General features: G+C 39.8%; 1 protein-coding gene across 1 annotated transcript in view; it reads left to right on the plus strand.

Annotated features, from left to right (window-relative positions):
- The window catches only part of DOCK2 (dedicator of cytokinesis 2), a 736392-nt gene that overhangs the window by 125246 nt on the left and 588770 nt on the right, over window positions 1-22376 (plus strand). The window contains exons 7-9 of the mRNA XM_006884420.1: window positions 1404-1539; window positions 4882-5036; window positions 14653-14734. Of these exons, the coding sequence (XP_006884482.1) occupies window positions 1404-1539; window positions 4882-5036; window positions 14653-14734 (373 nt within the window). The remainder of the gene's footprint in view (window positions 1-1403; window positions 1540-4881; window positions 5037-14652; window positions 14735-22376) is intronic.

The raw sequence follows: 22376 nt of genomic DNA on the forward strand, positions 1-22376 counted from the left end.
CTTCTATTTGTATTTGGATGAGATAGAGAGCTGTGTCTCTCAATTTGATTTTCAAATGAGAGATGAAAACTTTCTTTTCTTCATTTGACCTTGCTATCCTTCCAGAATCTAGTGCCTGGTGGGGGTGCTCAAGCAGGGTCACCGTAGGTCTCCTTCAAATCTCTATCAAACCTCTGTCCATTCCTTTTTTGTATACACAGTGAGATCCTCCATCAAGTGCAAATACATAAATCTAAATCTAAATCTAAATATATATACTTGTGTTTTAGCAATGAACTCAAGTCCACCAATCAATGACTCTGAAGATAACACAAAACTGGGAAATGATCTACTCTTTGATATGTGAGGTTGCTGTGGTTTAGAGCCTGCTTAATGACAACTAACAACAGTCAGATATCCTTGAAAAATGAATTTGGTGTCTGTTTTGGGATTATGTTGAACACGTAGATTGCTTTGGGTAGGATTGTCATTTTCACAATATTGAGTCTTCCTATCCATGAACAGGAAATATTTTTCCATTTATTTAGGTCTTTTATTGTGTCTCACAAAAGTGTTCTGTAGTTTTCTTTGTATCTTTTTGGAAGCTGATTGTATCATCCTTTTTTATTTTTTTGAGGAGCATCTGGTGGATTTGGACAGTTGACCTTTTGGTTAGCAACCAAACACTTAGCTGCTGTACCCCCACCCCCAAAACATTCTGGCTTGGTTTTTGTTTGCTTTTTTTTTTTTTTAACATAAAAGATAAAGCATATATCTTTCTATGCTTTTGAGTGCCATGTGCATGTTTACATCATTAAAACTTTATCATTAAACATATCAAAATGTTGCCTTTAAAAACTCTGTCTCATGGCCTTCTGTCATAGATCAAAGTTTATATAGCTATTCCTCTTTTGCTTGAGAGTTTTGGTAAGAGTCTGCAGTACCAACTCAAAGGCATGTGATTCAAATCCAGGAGCTGCTCCTTGGAAGAAAGATGGGCTATCTCTTCCTGTGCAATTCACATGCTCTAAAAATCTGCTAGAGGGTCAGATATGAATTGGTGTCCACTCGATGGCACATTACAACAACTTTTGGTTTGACATGGTAGACGTTTGTCTTGTTTTCTTTCTACTGCTTTGCTGCACACACATCATTGTTTAAATGTGGGATATTTTTTTCTCTTGAGTTATTATCAAAGAAAGAAATGCTTATCATTCTTTAATAGATACTATCACAGAACCTTCCAAAGTGGTTACCTTAAACCCATGTGTGCTTCCCTCTGTATGCGGCTATCAGTATAGGGCTTGTCGGTGGGAAGAGACGATCCTCAGAGATTAGTTGAACTTTCTGATAAAATCTCCTCATCAAGGTCCAAAGGACTGAAGTTTCTTGATTTATCTTCACCTCCAGTATTTGCTTTTCAGAATTCTTGAATTGGATCTCATTGTCAGAGATGAGGATGGGAATATCCTGGATCCTGATAATACCAGTGTCATCAGCTTGTTCCATGCACACGAAGAAGCAACTGATAAAATCACAGAGCGTATCAAGGAAGAGCTGGTGAGCTTTGTTAAATATAGTTTGGCCAAGCGAGGCAGGCATTTAACACATCATTAACTTAAAATAATAGGCTAATTAACCAGACTGTATATTATTCACGGGGCCATCTGTCCTCTGACCCGAGATGATTGGTAACCACATTCATTTTATTGTGTTTTTGCACTTAGATTTGTAGTTCATTCAACATCCATCCCACAGGTAGTTAAATGCCAGGGACGTTACCTGTTCTTCTGGAACTTTTATGTTCTAGAGAGAAGAAAAGAAACGCAGTTTTAAAAAGTAAATAAATAAATGTACAAATTGATTCCAGATGGTGATAAATTCTCTAAAGGCAATAAACTAGGCTATGCGAAGCAGTGTGACTTAAAGAGCTATTTTAAAAGGCATAGGGCCCCTGGGTGGAATAAATAGTTAAGGACTCGGCTTGCTGCTCACTTAAAATTTAGCAATGTGAGTCTCCTTAGAGGTGCCTTAACAAGAAAGGCTTGGCCATCCACTTCCGAATAATCAACCGGTGAAAACGCCGGGGAGCACACTTTGATACAAGTGCGAGTTGCTCTTAGTTGAAATCAACTCAGTGGCAACTGGTTTGGTTTGGGTTTTAGAAGGACAAGAAAGGTCCCCAATGAGGAGTGTCATCTGCACTAACACAAAATGTTATGAAAGTGGCAGGTTTGGGAAGATCGTAGGTAGAGGGTAGGACGGATTGCCGCATGATAAGGGAGTAGAACTGTGGATGAGCACGGTAAGCACTGGGGAACGTAAGCAGTGATGCAGAGTGGGACCAGGATTTGACATATCACCAAAGAGAGTTACAATGTCATGCAATTATGGTGGGACACCATCAAAGGATTTTAAGGAAGAGTTGACATAATTGGCTTTACATTAAGAAAAAAAAATATCACATTTAACCAGTGAAAAACTAGTCCTCTTTAGGTTGATCCCAGCTCATGGTGAGGCTGTGTTCCTCCGTGAGTCAGAGCAGAGCTCTTCTCACAGAGCATTGATGGATCCAGGTAGTATCGCACTTAAGTTTCATATCACTGGCTAATTTTTTCAATTGTCAATCACCTGGGCTTGCTTCCTTTCAGTACCTCTGGGTGGACTTAAACCCTCAACCTTTTGGTTAACAGTCAAGTGTGTGTGTACCACCCAGGGACACCTGGAGTCCCGTTGTTGTTGTCACATGCTATAGAGCCAACTGAGATGCATAGTGACCTTGTGAATAATTGATCTGAAATCTGCCCTACCCTTCAAAACATCACATTAAGTTCTATGAATTAATAGACAGCAACTTTATTTAGGTTTAATTTCGTGCAGTAAAATGTACTCACATTAAACCAGCACTTTAGTGAATGTTGGTGTTGTTGCTGTGTACTGTCCAATCACAACCAACCCATAGCTGACCCTACAGTGGGTTTTCAGAGACAGTTTAATCACACTGAAGGAGAATGACCATCTTCTCCTACAGAGCAGCTGTTGTATTCAGACAGTGTGCCTTCTGGATAATAGTGCAAATTCTTGCCACTAGACCACCAGAGCTCCCTGGTAAATGTTAGTAATATATACAGCTCTTGGTAAAGGCTGTCACAATCAAGCTATAGAACAGTTTCCTTGTATTACTTTACAGTGGATCTCCTCTTTTGACCCCCAGCCCAGGCTACTCCTGACTTGCTTTCTGTCAGTACGAGTTTGTCATTTGCAGAACTTCCTATAAATGGAATCATGTAGCAAATGCTTTTTTATTTTATGTTTATTTTTCACATTTTTATTTTATATTGGTTTGGATAAAAAATCTTTATTCACATTGTGTTTCATACAATCATTCCCATACATTTTGTTTTATAAAATGAATCCTCATTGAATTATGCTTAATATTTTTCAAGTGGAGTGACATTTTTGAGTTTGGGTTGTGTATAGCAATGTTTTGTTATTTTAGCCCTCTCTTTCTTGCTGAGTTGGTATTCAATAGTATTACTGTACCATTGACCTGTTAATGGACAAGCCAACTCTCAAGAACTCATTACCATCAAGGTGGGAACAACTCATAGCTAACTCCCAATTAGGTTTCGGAGGCTGTAAATAACCTGGGGGGAGATTGCCCATCTTTCTCCCAAGAAGCTGTTGGTGGATTAAAACCACCGGCGAGGTCAACAACATTGACCCGTGGATGGACTTTTGAGTTAGTCACAATTTAGACTATTATAAATAACACTACTATGAACAGTCACATATAAAACTTTATGTGGGCAGAGTGTTTCCATTTTTTATAGTTGAGAGTAATACCTGATAGTGGAATTGCTGAATCATATAGGAAATATATGTTGAACTTTCTCCTCCATTTTTTTTAAAAAAAAATTATTATTCGTTCATTTATGGATAGTTTCTTCTTTCTCCCTCTCCCAATTCCCCTTATAATTATTATTGTCACTCACATGTTTCTAATCATCCATGTTGAACTGTTTTTTTACATTAAACATTTTATATTTGTTTTGTTGTTGTGGAGAATATATGCATTAAAACAGTCGCCAGTGCAATAGTTTCTACAGGTGCAGTTTAGTAACATTGATTACATTCTCCACGCTATGCAAACATTCTCACTCTTCTTAAATCTTTTTCGTTAAGGCACTGCTATCATATATCGTTTTGTATTCCCACTAGTGTATGTGAGTGCTCTAGTTTCTCTACATCTTTAATGCCACTTGACATTGCCAGTCTTTTTAACTTCAGCCAGCCTCGTGGGCCTGTAGTGATATATCACTGTGGTTTTCACATTATATTCATGATAACTGGTGATATTAAGCATCTTTCCATGTGCTTACTGGCAATTTGTGCCTTGTTCTGTAAAGTATCTATTAACAAATTTTCCCCATATTGCATTTGTAATTTTTCTTATTTTGAAGTGAAAGAGTTTTTGAGTATGCTGGGTGCAAATGCTTAAGCAGATATTTGTTTTGCAGGCACAGTCCCTCAGTCTATCTATATCTTTTCAAAATAGTTGATAATTTTTTGTTTTGAGTAAATGCATTTTTGTCAATTTTTTAATGGTTCTGATTTATGTCACTAACTTTTTACAGAAAGATGAGTTAATGGTGATATTTTCCCTGATGAGAAAATCAAGGCTAACACAGCTCAGAAAGCTTGGCTAAGATTGCAGAACCTTTTGGAAGTAGTTGTGGTTAAGTGCCACCACGATTCATATTCATAGGGTTGCTTAGAGAGCCAGGTCTGCTAGCCAAAAGCTTTAGGCTTAAGCTTGCAGGTGATTCTCAATATCCTGTACCACCTGTCTGTTCTCAGTCATACTTGACTAACTTTCTACATCTTCCTCCCCCTTACCAGTCTAAAGACCAGCCGGATTATGGAATGTATTCTCGCGTTTCCTCCTCCCCAACCCACAGTCTCTATGTCTTTGTGAGAAACTTTGTCTGCAGAATTGGGGAAGATGCTGAGCTCTTCATGTCACTCTATGATCCCAACAAGCAAATGGTCATAAGGTGAGTGTGTTCAGTATCACTGGGCCTCTCTGTACGGGGCAATTTAGAGTCAGTAGAATACAGAGCAACTTTCCTTCCCAGCATCATTTGCTGAGGACGATTTCTCCTCTAGAAGAGGAACTGAGTGTGAAACTGTGGTGCTTGCTTCTTTGGAGGATGTAACAATCAGATAGAAATATCATTTGTGACCAAATTTTCCCTCACAGTGGGGAAATGGCTGTATGACAGCCAGAAATAGAAAGACTAATCCCAACTTTTAAAGTGGGAGTTGAGAAATGAATGGTGAGAACTGCAGGTCCTCTAGGGCAGCATGAGAAAGTCACGTGGGCTCAGCCCCCTGCCTGCGTCCACACCCCAATTCACAGTCATGTACCCTCAGCTAACTTGGGTCAGGTTGCCTGAGTCTCTTTCAAGTCTCAGTTTTACGTTTGCAGGATGAGAGTACCAACTTTAATGAGGGAGATTTCTTTTATGCTTTAATGAGACAAAGCCCGTGAAGCACTCCACACATAGCTTAGTACACAGTAATGGAGAAACAAGAGGTGGTTACTATTACCACTTTTATTAATTACTCTTGAGAAGAGAGGAAGTGAAAAACCTTCCTAGTGCCTCTGTTCAAGAAAGGGAAACTCCTTTGGGTATCTCTAGGGAAGAGACTTGGGTGAACTTCCCACCATTCTTGCTTTCCCAAGGCTTAGTTTGTGGCTCCCTGGGGCCTACTGATTGTCTCTCCAGTGGAGTTTTAGACCAATGTGTGCTTCTATACAGAAGATCATGAGTTAAACCATTAGAATGACCAGGAGCTTGATCCCCTGCTTGCGTGGCCCTAATGAAGACAATGATGTTAGGTTGTTATGGTGATTAAATGAAATGACATAAAGTGCTCCAGTGAATAAAAGTGCCTTTTAGTAAATGATGATTCATTTGGAGATACTTATGAAACTTAGAGGGGCTATCCATTTAAGAAAACTTCACTGAGATCAGCATGTGATCTCATTCAGTCCCCATCACTCTGTGTCCTTTGAGTGAGGAAAATGGGGCTCTGGTGACTGGCACAAAGTCACACATGTTTATTAAAAGGCAGAGCTGAGATTTATAGCAGGTCCATCTGACACTAAAGACAGATTGTTTTTCCACATTAGTCTGAAGCCAAGGAAGGACCTGTAACTAATATCTCAAATGATTCTGGCTAGGGTTTCAGCACTGTGATGGTAGAAAACTATTTGTTATGCTTATTAATTGTTAAATCCTCCGTATTAAGATTAAGCCTAATGTGGCATCGAGATTGGACAAAAACTCCTCAACAACCATCTTTAGTCTTCCATAGCTGTTCAAGTTGCTCCTCATCAATATATTTCTTCTGGACTGTTGTTTCTTGGGCATTTGCTTTCAAAATTGCTTCTTCCATCATTTGTGTCTTCTTCTGTAGCTCTTCAATTAACTCCACATCAATATATTTCTTCTGGTTCTCTCTATCAGGGGTATTTATTGGATCTACTTTTTTAGGAGATGGACTATTTTGTTTTTCCATGACAACTGAGGCAGACTACTGCTTTCTTGACATAAAGTGAATGTTTTCTTAGTAGATTCTATGTCATTGTAACTATATAGTGACCAAGAGTATGGCCGTGCTTTGTGAAGGATCTGTATATTTGTGTTTTGTTCTTGGCCTATTTTCCCCTCGAGAACTGACTCTGCTGCTTCACTCAAGCTCCGGCTATTCCTCTACTTTCTGCTTAAGCTTAAGGGATCCTGTGTGGTCCAGCCAAACAGCAGTGATCCCCACAGAGTACCTAGGTTCCTGAGGACGCGTGGCTCTGCTCCTGAAGATATGTGGTGGCTATCTATGGTCAACTGATATTTGACAAGGAAATAAAATCTATCAGATGGGGAAATAATAACCTTTTCAATAAATGGTACTGGCAAAACTGGACTGCTACCTGCAGGAAGCCCACATCTCACACCAGGCACAAAAATCACCTCAAGGTGGATAAGAGACTTGAGGGTAAAGTGCCAAACCATAAAATTCATGAGAGATAAACCGGGATCAAGCTTAGAAACCCTAGTCTACAATATAAAGAGACTGCCAAATACAGCCAGAAATATATAATCTGAAAAGGATAAAATTGATAAATGGGATCTTCTAAAGATTAAATCCCTGTGTGCATCAAAAACTTTTCCAACAGGGTGAAAAGAAAACCTACTGGCTGGGAACAAACATTTGGCAATACCGTCCCAGACAAGAGTCTCATAATTAAAATTTATAGAATACTCCTGGGTCTGAACAAGAAAAAAATATGATAATCAAATTACAAAATGGGCAAAAGACATGTTAAGAATTTTCTCAGGGGCAGATATTCGAATGCCCAACAGATATATGAAGAAATACTCCAAGTCACTGGCAATAAGAGAGATGCAAATCAAAACCATGACGAGATACCATCTCACTCCAGTAGCACTGGCAAAGTTTAACAGCACGGCCAGTAATAAATGTTGGAGAGAATATGGTGATATAGGAACTCTTATACATTGTTGGTGAGATTATAAAATGGTACAACCACTCTGGAAGGCAGTTTGGCGCTTCCTCAAAAAGCTGAACATGGAAATTCCATATGACCCAGCTATTCTATTCCTTGAAATATACCCCAAGAAAACTGTGGCTCAAATGGAAATTTGAACACCAATGTTCATTGAAACTTTATTCACTGTCTCAAGAACATGGAAACAGCCCATCTGTCCAACCACAAATGAATGGATTGAGAAGTTGTGGCACAGTCATACAATGGAATATTATACAGCATGCAGGAGTAATCATATTGTAAATTACTACCAGAGTTTGGAGAGACTAGAGAGCATTATTCTGAGTGAACTAATTTAGTCCTACAAGGACAAATACTTTATAAAACCACTACCATAGAATGAATATAAAAATCCAAGGTGGGGAGGGGGAAGGGTGGAAATAGAGGGGTGAGGATGGGTTGGGGGTTAGGGTATTAATCATAGGGTTGCACACTTTGATGGGTGGATGAGGTGAAGGAAATGGGAAGGATCTTTTGTGAAAGACAATGTATTCAAATTTTGTTAATAAATCAGAATAAATTATTTTTTTAAAAAACCGAAACAACCAACCTATCTTGTGCAGATGATACAGTCTTGGTTGCTGAAAGTGAGTAGGACCTGAAATGCTTGCTGCAGAAGATCAAAGACTATAGACTTCAATATGGATTATATATCAACATCCAGTAAACAAAGATCTTTACCAATGGACCAAGAAGCAACATCATGATAGATGGAGAAAGGATAGAAACTGTTGATTATTTCATATTACTTGGATCCACAATCAACACCCTTGGTACTAGCAGTCAGAAGATAAGGAGATGGATTGATTTGGGCAAGGCCACTGTCAGAGACCTTTCCAATAAATTGAAGAGCAATACTGTCAGTGTGAAGACTAAGGTGCACCTGATTCAAGATATGATCTTTTTAATCACTTGCTGCTTGAACAATGAATAAGCATTATAGAAGAATTGATGCCTTTGCGTTGTGGGGGTTAAGAAGACTACTGAATAGACTGCCAAAAGAACAAACATACATCTTGGAAAAAGTACAGCCAGTTTTGCTCCTTGAAGGCAAAGATGGTGAAGCCTCATCTCTCAAACCTTGGGTGCGTTTCTGGGAGAGGCTAGTACTTGAAAAGGGGCATTATACTTTGAAAGGTGGAAGTTATATGAAAGAAAGGTAGACTTCGAAAGAGATGGATTGATGCAGTGATTATAGCAATGGGCTTATGTGTACCAGAGTTGGTAAGGATAGCATAGGATAGGACAGGATTCAGATATGTTGTTCATAAGGTCACTATGAATTGTGAGGTACTTGACGGCATCTAACAACAGCAACAACACCTCAATAGACACTGAGGATGAGCAATCCTGGTCCCTTAAACGGAATCCACTCAGGATTGATTTGTATGTCACAACCTGACCCCCTCCCCTGTTGCCTGCAAGTTGCTTCCACGGGCCCTGTGAAAAGAGACTGTGAAACATTTATAGGACCCTCCTCACTTCTCTAGAAACTTGTGGGCTTCTCCTGCCTGCATTGACGTGGATGCCTCCTGGTCCATTTAAGTGAGGGATGGTCTGGCTCTCGCTTTGTAGAGGATGCCAATGGATCAGCAAGGTGGCAGCTCTATTCCCTGAAATGCCACACCAGATGACATGCACGGTGGGGCATGCCTGAGTGATGTCTCTGAGAGTATCAGGCATAGGACAACCCTCAGGGGAGGAGGAGAAGGAACTGAAGGACAGAAACTCAGAGGAAGAGGAGAAATGGAGAAAAGAAGCACGGCACAGGAGAGCAGCAGAAGGATTTGGAGACAAGGCAGTGTCAATCTGGTTATGGGAAACTGCCCCTTTACTAAGAAATCTTCAGTCCTCCAGGCCTTAGCTAAGGTTTAAAATCAACAGTAGATAAGTTAAGGCACCCTCTGATTGGTTGGGAAATAGACCTTTTGGTGTTGGAATGAATCATGCTCAGATCCTCAGTGAAACTCTCAAGATATTTGAGCTGGGGAATTTAAGTAAATGTTTCACACACACACACACACACACACACACACACACACACACACACGAAGCAGCTGCAGCAGCAGCTCAGTCATCAGGCCTGTGGCAAGAGCTAAAGAAGGAGCTGGAGTCCTCCTGCTCATTTCCCTGTGGAGGCGTCTTTGGTGGAAGACTGGCCTGTGTTGTCGCCAGGTGGGCCTTTGGATTTTACTGCACAGGTCTTCCTGGGCAAGGATGGATGGAGGCAGCCCGATCCTCTAAATTGCTTTTCTTATTTATGATTGCATTTCCTGTAGCAGAAAACTGCTGCTGGTTGCTGTTTAGCCTTGGACGGCTGGGTCACTAAAAGGCTTGCAACATGTGATGGAAAGTCCTGGGAAAACATCCAGACATTTCACTGTGCACAGTACAGTAATAATCAATATGTAAAAATGATTTTTTCCCCTTTTTGCATAGACCTTTCTTGGCTAGTTTGCTGTAAATTCCAACCATTTGAAATGTTAGATACTGAGAAAATTAAAACAACCAAAAGAAAGGTACATTTGGCTTGAGTGAGTTTTAAGACTTGGTTAACCCAGGTCTATGTTCCTTTTCCTTATCGGGACCATTTCCCCCTGGACTTTGCTCAGAGTACTCTCATTAATCTTCTAGGTGTGAGAGCAGAGAAAGGGGAACAAGAAATCAGGGAGAACGAACGAAGCCTGAAAAAGAAGGCAATTCCCCTTAACTCTATTGAATTTTCTTATCATGCTTTCCTGGGTTAACATGGTTTTATGGACTGTACTTTGTTTTGTCTTAGTGTTTCCTCAATTTAAGACAACAAGCATTTATTAAGTATCATCTATATGCTCTTTTAAATATACATTTATATTGAATCTATACATATTCAATATGTATGCTGAAGAAATAATCCAGAAGTTGGACTATATGATGAAGAACAACAGCTTCAGGATCCTATCCCCATCCTGTCCTGTGCCTTCCTCACATAGGATGGGGTTCAGATCTGTTGTTCTGAGAGTCGCTATGAGTTATACTCAACTTGAAGGCACTTAATATTTACGACAACAAGAAGCATTGATCGCATTTCAACATGAAGAAAACAAAAATCCTCAGACCTCGAGAGAAAAGATCAAAGCTGTCAATGATTTTATTTTTACATAAATACATAATGAATGCCCATGGGAGCAGCAGTCAAGAAATAAAACAGTTGGGAGGTCTGCTGAAGAATGAAAATGCTAAAGAACAAGTATAGCAATTTAAAGATTTATATATACCTGACCTAACCCGTGATATTTTCATTCTCTTCATATGCATCCGAAAGCTGTACAATAAAGGAGGAAAACCAAAGACTAATTCATGTCTTTGGATTATGGTGTTTGTGAAGAATATAGGCTATATATGACTTATTGTGCTGGCTGTTAGTGTAAGTATAATTGTCGCTGTGTATCATCGTGTTAGAACTGACCCATAGCTGACCCTCCAGTGGCTTTTCAGAGGCAATTAATCAATAGGAGGAGATTGTCCATCTTTTCTTCCCATGTAAGAGTGCTTATTAAAAACAGAGAATGGCTAGACCTCATCTCACATACTTTGGGCATGTTAACAAGAGTGATGAACAGGGAGATCATACTTGATATCGTACAAAGTCAGTGAAAAGGAAGATATTCAAGGAGATAGTTTGGCACAGTGGCTGCAACAATGGGCTAAAACATAGCGAGAGACATGAGGATGGCAACAATGATCTGAAGCATAGAAATAGTTGTGAGGATGTCATAGGACTTACCATGCTTCATCCTATTGCAAAGGATAGCTATGAATTGAAAGTAACTCAATAGTATCTAAAACCAAGAATGACATGTGCTCCTGAATGGTGCTTCAGCTTATTAAACTACACTTAGATTTTCCTAAGTTAGGAAAGCTAAGCTTCTTGGTCTTCTTGGTACTCTGGGACTAATATAAACTACAGAGGATGGTGTAGGGCTACCAGAAGGTATGAGGCACTGTTGCTGTTAGGTGCCTTGGAGTCAAGTATGACTCATAATGACCCTATGAACAACAGTTCTGAAACTTCTTCTATCCTCTGCCATCCCCACAATGTCTGTCTACAGCCTAATGCTGTAGTCACTATATAAATCTACCTAGCTGAGAACCTTTCTTTCCCTCACATCCTTCTACCTTCCCAAGCACTATGTCCTTCACCAATAACCTTTCTTAGCAACATGCCCAAAGTATGTGAGCTAACGCTTCATCATCTTTACCTCCAAGGAGCACTCAGGCTGCACCTTCTCCAAGACATACTTGGTTGGTTTTTTGGCAGTCTATGGGATATTCAGCACTCTTCTCCAACATCACAGTTCAAAGGCATCAATTCTTCTTCTGTCATTCTTAGTCATTACCCAATTCTCAGATGCATAGGAAGTGACCATGGTCTGAGTCAGATGCACCTTAGTCCTCAAACTAGCACCATCACATTACATAATTTGGATCATCTGATCTTCTGACAGCTGGTACCAAATATATTGATTGTAGACACAAGTAAGATGAAGTCATTGAAGTCTCAATCCTTTCTCTGTCCTTGATGATGGTGCCTATCAGTTCAGTGGCAAGGATTTTAGTTTTCTTGACATTGAGATGCAATCCATATTGAAAGTTGCAGTGTTTAACCTCCTACAGCAAGTGCTTAAGTGCTTCTCACTTTCAGCACGCAGGGTTGTGTCATCCACATAAAAAAAGTTATTGATGAATCTTCCTCTAATACTGATGTCACATTCTTCTTCACAGAGTCCACCTCAAATATAGCATACAGAGTAAATAAATATAAAGGATACAACCCTGATGCAAACATTTCCTAATTTAAACCATCCAGGGTTCTCTTGCTTTGTTCATACAAAGCCTAAAGGTCTAGGTACAGGTTTTGCAGGTGTTGTTGATTGCCTTCAAGTTGACCATGACTCATAATAACCCTATGAAGAAAAGGCCTGAAACCCCTCTACAAATATTGACATTTATCAAAGTTCATAGAGTTTCCAGAGGCATGTTGTTTAGGAAGTGGAAGTGGATGCCATTCCTGGTTTTGCAGAGCACTGGTCAGTGATCATATGCTGGAATCCTGTGACTGCTCCACACACTTTTTCAGTGGATCTTTATCATTCTTAGGACCAAGTCTAAAACCTTACATTCCTACAGGGTGTAATCTCCTAATGTTTCTCTTACTACACAAAGGCATTTGACTGTGTGAATCACAACAAATTGTAGCTAACCTTGAGGAAAAATCCCAGAACACTTTATACTTGGACCGGGAAGCAGTCCTCAGAACAGAGCAGGGAAACATCTCATGGTTTAAAATCAGGAGAGCATCAGGGATGTATCCTGTCTCCATACCTTTTCAATCAATTTATATGCAAAACAGATCATTCCAATAGCAGGGCTTTATGAGGAGCAATGTGGCTTCAGGATTGGAGGAAGACTCACCAACAACCTACATTATACAGATGAAACAACCTTGTTTGCTGAAACGGAAGAAAAACTGAAGCACTTGCTGCATAAGGTCAAGAACTGTAGACTTCAATATGGATTGAAGCTTAACATCAAGAAGACAAAGATTCTCACCACGGGGCCAATGATAGATGGCACCTTGATAGATGGAGAAGAGATTGTGGTTGTTAACGATTATAGCTTGCTTGGCTCCAAAATCAACATTTTTTAACACTAGCAGTCAGGAAATCAAAAGACAAATTGTGTTGGAGAAGTCTGTGTCAGGGACCTCCCCAGAGTGCTGAAAAGCCATGATGTCAGTCTAGAGACTAAGGTACACCTAATCCAGGCCATGGTCTTCACAATTACTTGATATATGTCAGAGAGCTGGGCAATGACAAAGGATGACAGAAGAATTGATTCCTTCAAATTTTGGTGCTGGAGAAGAGTCTTGAACATATCATGGTCGGCCAAGAAAACAAGTAGATCTGTCTTGGAGAGGGTGAAGTTTCTCCTTGGAGGCTAGGATTTTGAAGGCCTGTCTCATACTTTGGACATGTGGCTGGGAGAGACCAGTCCTTGGAGAAGGACATCATGCTTGGAAGGGCGGAGGGACAGTGCAGAGGAAGATCCCAGATGAGAAGAATTAATAGAGTAACTGGAACAATGGGGGTTGGTGTGTTGGATATAGTGAGACTGGCTCAGGACAGGGCAGGGTCCAGAGATGCTGGACATAGGGTCACTGTGGGTTGCAGGTGTCTGCATGGCACATAACAGCAACAGCAACAACAACTTGCTTTTCAGATAAGTTTCTCAGATGCATTGAATCCCTAACTATGTTAGGACATTTCTCCCTGTGCCTAACACATTTCTCTCTCTTATTCTTTTTTTTGATGTATTTAATTTGCAGATCATTTTCCTAGTAAAAACTTCACAATTCAAACTAGGTCAGACCCTTCTAATGTGTACTCTCACAACATCCCTCACTTTTTCTTTATAGAGTTTGTCAGGACAGCACATGAATAGTTAAGTTTATAGTAGATAATGGTCAAGGCACATTTGATCCATCACAGCATGATGTTCCATTCAAGGAAAGGTAATCTTCTATCCCAAAGTTAATCTAAAATAGCACACATTTCTGGTTATTTTATTCAGTCTCTTAAGTAAAAGTCAAAGGGAGTAGTATAGTAAGGGGAGTACATTTTTTAATGTCTTGCAAAATGTGCTAAAATACATCCCTTATCTCTATCACTTTCAGTATCCTTTATAGAGAATGTAGCCTAATCTTAAAAAATACAAAGCATCTTCTTTGGAATTTGCTTAGCATCTGAGGGTGGAAGGAGGTTGAACGTACACATGTATTGGAAATTCTCTATTCCTGGTGCAGCATGGTACCTTGTCTAGTCTTTCTCTTTAATGAGACCATGACCTCTAAGAGAAGGAGATCATGTCTACTTCATACACTGCTGTAGCTCCAGCAACAATTATGGCGTTAGGCATACAGCAGATGCTTAGTGAATGATTTCCTGTTGAATACTGAGCCCTGGGAATAATGTGCTGCTCTTTTTTTTTTTCCTCAGTGAGAACTACCTAGTGCGATGGGGCAGCAGGGGCTTTCCAAAGGAGATCGAGATGCTGAACAATCTGAAGGTGGTCTTCACGGTGAGTTGACCCTCTCTTCTTGTTGCCATGTTCCATATACACAGAGGATGTGAACTTGGAGATGAATCTTGTTGGTGGGTCAGGATGGAGTGTGGCCTCTGTGCAGAACTACATTAAGGGCTTTATCCTAGCCAGCCTCCATTGGGTTTCTGAGGCTGTAAATCGCCAAGGGACGGAACTGCCTGTATTTCTTGCATGAAGCCACTGGTTAATTTGAACTGCCAGAGACTTAAGAGTCTTTGAACTAGCAGTACAACTTCCTATAAACTACACCACTGACATAATTTGGATCCATCACTGTACTTATATTACCAATCCATCTTACCAAGATTATCTGTCACCCTTGTTGACCCTTTTCCCCCCATCAATCATTATGTCCTTTTTTATGATTGAGTTCTCCTGGAAGCTTGTTTAAAGTGAGTCAGATAATATTCTTCTCACCTGAGTGATGGACTTAGTTGCTAATAGAAAGGTTGGAGATTCAAGTCCACCAAGGCAATCTGGTTCTGAAAAATTAAGACACTAAAAAGTAGAGCACATTTCTACTCTGTTGTCATGAGTTGGAATCAACATGAGAATAACTGGATTTTTCTTACAAAAGACACTGTATCCTCCCTTTGTCCATCTTTCTTCCTCCATTACCTTCCTTTATCTCTTCCTAGCACGCCCTTCTTCACACAGACAACACATCCAAAGTACTACAGAAACAAGCGTAGGCATCTTTGCATGATAATTCCTAGGTGAATTGACAATAGCAGCTCTTTTGATTTTCTGATAAATTCATGCTTAATGAGACCCAATCTTTGGCTCAAGTTTTTCTGAAAACCTTTTTTAAATGCTGCAGAAAAAAAAAATCTTCCTAGAATAATTCCTGCCTTGACAAATTGGATATTCTGAACGTAATTGAGTCATAGATGACTAAAGATCTTACGGGTCCTTGAGATCATCATTCTAAATACCAATACTCAGTCGGCAAGAGTTACATCTGAAAATGCTGAAATCAATTGTTATTTGGATGATTTATTTCTGAGGGTGAACCTAGCTTTTTTGCTTCTGGGGAAAAGAAAGAATATAAAGAAAGAGAAAAGGCTATAATTCTCAGCAGAACCCTTTCTCTTCTTGTCTTGTTTTCATGGCTATGTGTTAGGAGCCCCTGGGTGGTATAAATAGTTAATGTATTCAGCTACTAACAAAATATTGGAAGTTTGAGTCCATCTCACAGTACACTGGCAATCTACTTCTGAAAAGTTAGCCAATGGAAACTGTGGAACACAGTTTTCCTCTGACATGTGGTCACTATGGCAAACTCCAACTTACAGGTTGAAATTGACGAAAAACCAAGTGTGAAATACTCTGGTGGAAATGTCTTGCTGCCAACTGAAAGGCTAGCAGTTTGAATCTGATGTCTCTGAGGGAGAATGATGATCTCTATCTTCCTGTAAAGATTCACAGCCTCAGAAACACTCTCCACGATCCCCAATAGACTGTGGCTATTGTTTTACTCTACTTTAAGAGAGGACTTCAAGAAACCTAATGATAATGGTGTTGGTGACAAGCTTCTTCTTTTTTTTTTATTAAATTTTATTAGTTTTAATGAACATTTACAGGGATTTTGGGTTTTCATTCCTTCATTGCTGCACCATTCTCTCTACCCTCCTCCCCAGTTTGTTCTTCTTCCCCGCCATCCGCCATCCGAATGTCTGTTTTAATTGTCCAATTGCCACAGTGCTTGTCAAAGTCAGTTCTGATTAATCTCCTTTGTCGGTGTGTCCTTTGCCATTCCCTATCACTCCTCCCTGAGAAAGACTTCACCCTGATTCATAAGGAAAAGGGGATGGCATATTCTCTTAGCTACTTCCTGCTGAAAAGGGACGCTGTGGGTTTCAGGGTGAAGATCTTCTCTCTCTACTCTAAAGGGCCCCTTTGGCAGTAGGAAACACAGAGACTATTATGGAGATTGATTTTGGAATTTAGATGCACTCTTATTGATTGTGCTTGGCCGTACATGTTCATATCCTTGAAGATGTATCATGGGGGTGTTGCAACCTAGAAGACACCAATTTGACTAACAAGTTATAAGTACATGAGTCAAAAATTATGGAAAAGTAAAAGAAAAGATTCTTTCATTGTTTTACAAACCCTCCCCCAGGTCCCCTCCACCATGTAGCCCTCGCTCTAGACTCCTGTGATGACAGAAATACCTAGTCATATATCTCTTTTAAACAGTTTTCTCCCTCCTCTGTTTCAGTGCAGTATACATTATTGAACCCATCTTACTCAGTCTCTCCCCAACCCCAAGGACAGTCCCATTCTACAACAGTGGCATCATGTAATATTTGTCCTTTTGTGACTGGGATATTTCACTCAGCATAATGTTCTCCAGAGTCAACCATTTTGAATAATATTGCGTGAGTTCCTTGTTTTTTAATGCAGCATAGTATTCCGTTGTGTGAATATACCACAGCTTCTCTAGCCATTCATTTGTTGATGGGCACTTAGGTTGTTTCCAACTCCTTGCTATTGTGAACAAAGCTGTAATAAACATGGGTGTGCATATATCTGCTTGGATGTCAGCTATGGTCTCTTCAGGGTATATTCCCAGTAGTGCAACTGCTGGGTCAAATGGTATCTCTATTTGCAACTTTTTGAGAAAGCGCCATACTGCTTTCCACAGGGGTTGCACCATTTTACACTCCCACCAACAGTGAATCAGGGTTCCAGTTTCTCCACAACCTTGCCAGCATTTGTTGCTTGCTGTTCTGTTAAATTTTGGACAAGCTTCTTTACAGTTAAGACCATTTATGAGATTTTTCACTACTTCGCCTATGTTATCAGAAGAAATAGCCAAGGAGGATCTGGGAAGGTATTTGGGCATTGACCTAACTGATAGGTTTGATTCAACAGTGACCGACATGCTAGATTAAGCTACCTTGCTCTACAATAATTTTCTAGTTACAGCCCATTAAGTGCAATGTCTTGCGTTATGTTGCAATTAGACTGGAGTGGAGCTGATTTATTTTGTTTGTTATTTCCTGAAAAATGGGCCAGAGGCATAGAATAGGATCATAGGTCCTAATTGCTTAGACTAAATTTTCTTGGCACATATAAATATGCCTCAGTGCTGTTTATCTATTATTAGCTAGAAGGAGGAGCCTATTTATTTTCTTGATAAATGGAACAGTCCCATGGGGCTTCCTGATTAAACCAGGAGACAGATGTTCCATGAGTGGAAGAAGGATGGGGAATCAATCTGTGGTTCTTTTTGCAGAGAACCAATTCATGATCTAAACATGAGGGGAAAAGACATCAGTAAATTTATATCTGGCCATATTATGGAGAATGTGATTCTTGCCACAAGAAATTCTATCTGCCCCACTGCTTCTGCCTTTCAGATAAAATAAACTTGTGAACCTAATGGGATTGGCTCACTTTAGGCTGATGCATCCCTCTGTTGAAATGACAGAATAGACAAATGGATGAATAGATAGATAAATGTCATTGATTTGACTCTGACACATGTTGACCTGATGTACAACGGATCATACTGCATTTTATTCACTTGTGCTGACGTATTTGGATCCATCTCTTTACCTATATTGCTAATCCATCTTACTGAGATTTTTTTGTCACCCTTGTTGGCTCTTTTCCCCCATCAATCATTGTGTCCTCTTTTATGATTGAGTTCTCCTGGTAACTTATTTAAAGTGAGTCAGATAATATTGTTTTGTGATCCACAATATTTTTATTCTCTAGCTCTTAAAAGTAGATTTCAAGGTCTTTCTTTCTGGTTTAAGTCTGGAAGATCATGAAATCTGTCCATCATAGATCTCACTGTTGCTATTTGAAATGTTGATGGCACAGTTTCCAGCATCTTCTTGTTATTGCTGTTGTTAAGTGCCATCGAGCCATAGACGCCTCATTATGACTTAATGAATGAAAGACCTCAACATTTGTATAAAGTTCATCATTCCTTTTAGTTCATAGAGTTTCTGGAGGCAGCTATTTCAAAAGTGGTTGCCATTCCTGCTTCTAAGCGAGTTCAACCAAACACTGTCTGTAATGGGCAACCATTATCACATTTGACACATCAGTGTCACAGTGTTCACCATCACAGCAACCATGAGTTACTTTTGTACAGCAAATTGGCGGACAAGTGCTACTACTTACAAGAATACTACTTAGAAGAATGACTGAAAACAATTAAAACCAGGCTTGAGGGCTGCAAATGAAAATCACCCACCTTTGGCTTGGTAGCATAACTTTCTATGCAGTAGGCCAACAGAGCTCTCTCTATGACTCACAGCAATTCTTTGAACAACAGATCTAACCCTTGCCCCATCTCTCACAATCAGAGACATGCTTGAGCCCATTGTTACAGTCACTGTATCAATCCATAGCGTTGAGGATCTTCTTTTCTTTTCTGACCTTCCACTTCTCTCAGCATGATATCATTTTCCAAGGACTGGAACCTTAACTCTTGTTAAGTACCATTGAGTCATAGATGACTCATAGAGGCCCTATGAATGAAACACCTGAACACTTGTATAACTGTGTTTCTCTAAGTTCATTGAGTTTCTGAAGGCAAGCTATTTCGGAAGTGGATGCCACTCCTTCCAGCATCTTAGTTACATGCAATCATGAACTGATAGATAGATAGTGAATAAATGATGAAAGTCTTCATTGTTGGACAATAATGGTAATCTCCAATTCATGGTGCTTTCACTTCTTTTATTTACTCAAGGGTAATCTGCTGAGTATATATAATATATAAGGTTTTGTTTCTGTTTTTATTTATTTTTTTTAATTGTTGTATACCATTGAATCAGATCTTGCTCTCACAGGAGGAGATTGTTTCTCCTTCTCCAGTAAAGCATCTGGTGGATTCAAACCACTGTCTTCAGGATTGCAGCACAGCTTTTTGCCTCTAGGCTACCAGAGCTCTCTGATGTATAAGTTTTGTGCTTACACATTGTGCTTATAATTCTGAGGACCTAGCAGAGAGTAAGCTGTTGAGATTCCTTCTAACATCATGGACATGGAAAAAAGATGTGTTTAGATAATGCTGTTGTGTAACACAGAATCAGAACCGACCCATAGCTGACCCTCTGGCAGGTTGTCGGAAGCAGTTAATCAAACAGGAGACTGCCCCTCCTTCTTCTACGGAACAGCTGGTGGCCTTGAACAACGTGCCTTTTGGGATTGCAGCACAGTTTCATGCTTCCTGCCACTAAGCCACCAGCTTCCTATAAACAAATAAATAATCATGAGAAACAAAAAAAAATCACCACCAAAAAAAAACAAAGGAATCCCTGCAATGCAGATCCTTAAGAGGGTGATGTGATGGCATCTGACTAGGGGAATTACTGTCAATTGGGTGTTGAGATGATGTTTAAGTTAGAGATGAGATAAGAGTTGGCAAGCATAAGCCTAGATGGCCTCATTTCTCTCACTCTGGATGCCAGCTCTTTGTGGTCTCCTCTTTGGGGGCCTATTTCCAATTCTGTGAGCTGATGAATTGGCATGTGGGTCAGGCTGATGGCCAACTTCTACTCCAGCTACTTTATATATATTCACTCTCTTACTTTTCTTCCTGAATAAAGAAACCAGCACACAGCACATGGTCTCACAAGACTTAGCCCAGTTTGGGAGTTGTCATTAGCACAGGAAAAACTTTCCTGAACAATAAAAGAGGAAGTGAATCAATTACTAGGGGGTCCTTGTAGTGCAACGATGAATGTGTTTGCTGTTAACCAAATAATTGGAGGATTAGGTCCATCCAAAGGTGCCTCAGAAGAAAGGTCTGGTGATCTACTTCTGGAAAATTAGCCATTGAAAGCCCTATGGAACAACAGGCCTACTGTGCCACATGAGATCACCATGAATCAAAATCAACTGGTAATAAACTGCCAAAACTGTGGGTATGCTTTGTAAATTTCATTATCCTCCCTAGGCTTCCTTAACACGTCAGATTTTTTAAAGATCAAAGTAACCTTGATTGGGAGATACCAGAGCACACAGCTCTGGGTAGTGATTGCTCATTTATACACGCAACAGAGAATAGTATGCGTAAGCATTTTGCTATGGCTTATGCAACATATCTAGAGTCTTTAGGTTCAGAGTGTCTCTGATGGAGCATCTCTTAAAATCTGATATTTTTGTTCAATCTAGTAAAATATTTTCCAAAAAGAAGAAAAATGTATTGGCTTATTAAAGAACCCTACAATTGCCAGGTGGGCCTCTGTGGTTCTAGAATGCCTCTAGAAGGTACCAATGTGAATACTTCAAAAACAAACAATGCTTATAATTAACTCTCCCCATCCTCACTCCTCTGCTTCATCCTTCCCCCCACTGGATCCTATACATGTTCTACAACAGTGGTCTTACACAGTATTTGTCCTTATGGGACAATACATTCCAGTCCCTCCCAAATTAGGTAACAATTTGCAGAATTATGTGTAGTATTCCGTTGTGTGAATGTACCATAATTCCTGACACAATTTGATTGTGGTTGGATATTTGGGCTGTTTCCGTGTTCTTGCGATAGTGAATAATGCTGCTATGAACATTGGTGTACAAGTCTCTGTTTGTGCCTCAGTTCTCATTTTCTCAGGGTATATTTCAAACAGTGGAATAGCTGGGTCCTATGGAATTTCTATGTTCAGCTTTTTGAGGAAATGCCAAACTGCCTTCCAGAGTGGTTGTACCATTTTACAACTCCACTAACAATTTATAAGTGTTCCTATATTGTCACATTCTCTCCATCATTTATTACTTGCTGGTCTGTTAAACTTCGCCACTGATACTGGAGTGAGATGGTGTCTCATTTTGATTTTGATTTGCATCTCTCACATTGCCATGATTTTGAGCATTTCTTCATGTGTCTGTTGGTCATTCGAATAGTATCACACAATTTGATGGGTGTAGAGAGGGGTGGGTAAAGGAAATGGGAAAGATCTGGTGGGAAAACAATGTGTGTGAACTTTGTATGTGTGTGTACACACACATATACACACAATGCTAAGGGGAGGAAAGAAGAAATCAGGGAGGGAGGTGATTGCTAACAATGAAGGACTTGAGGTTTTACTGACCAGGAGGTTTAGGCTACGTTGTTTCTATTATGTGCCATCGAGTTTACTGTGAGTCATAGCAATCCTATAAACAACAGATCTGAACCGTACACTACCTTGTATCATCCTTACCATCTCTGATATATTTGAGCCCATTGTCATAGTCACTATATCATGCCACCTTGTTGAGGTTTCTCCCTCTCTTCTGCTTGCCTTTCCAAGCATGACATCCTTTTCCAAGGACTTGCCCTTCAGAGCAAAATGCCCAAAGTATATGTGATGAAGCTTTGCCAGCCTTGCTTTCTTGGTCACACCTTCTCCAAGACAGACTTGTTTGTTCTTTTGGCAGTCCATGGGATATTCAATAAGGAATACAAAGATAAGATGTGAGACAGAGGTGTGTCTGTGTATGTGTGTGTATGTGTATGTGGGTTGGCTTAGAAGAACTATCTAGAGTTGAAAGTGACCATTCTGAGTTTGTAGAGCAATAAAGAAATCTTTGTCACAGAAAAAGAGCAATTATATTCAGAAAATAATGGAGAATCAGTTGGATAGGACAACTGGAAACATATTAT

Source organism: Elephantulus edwardii, unplaced genomic scaffold (assembly GCF_000299155.1).
Source record: "Elephantulus edwardii isolate Elephantulus edwardi_28Jun2011 unplaced genomic scaffold, EleEdw1.0 scaffold00033, whole genome shotgun sequence".
Taxonomy (NCBI): domain Eukaryota; kingdom Metazoa; phylum Chordata; class Mammalia; order Macroscelidea; family Macroscelididae; genus Elephantulus; species Elephantulus edwardii.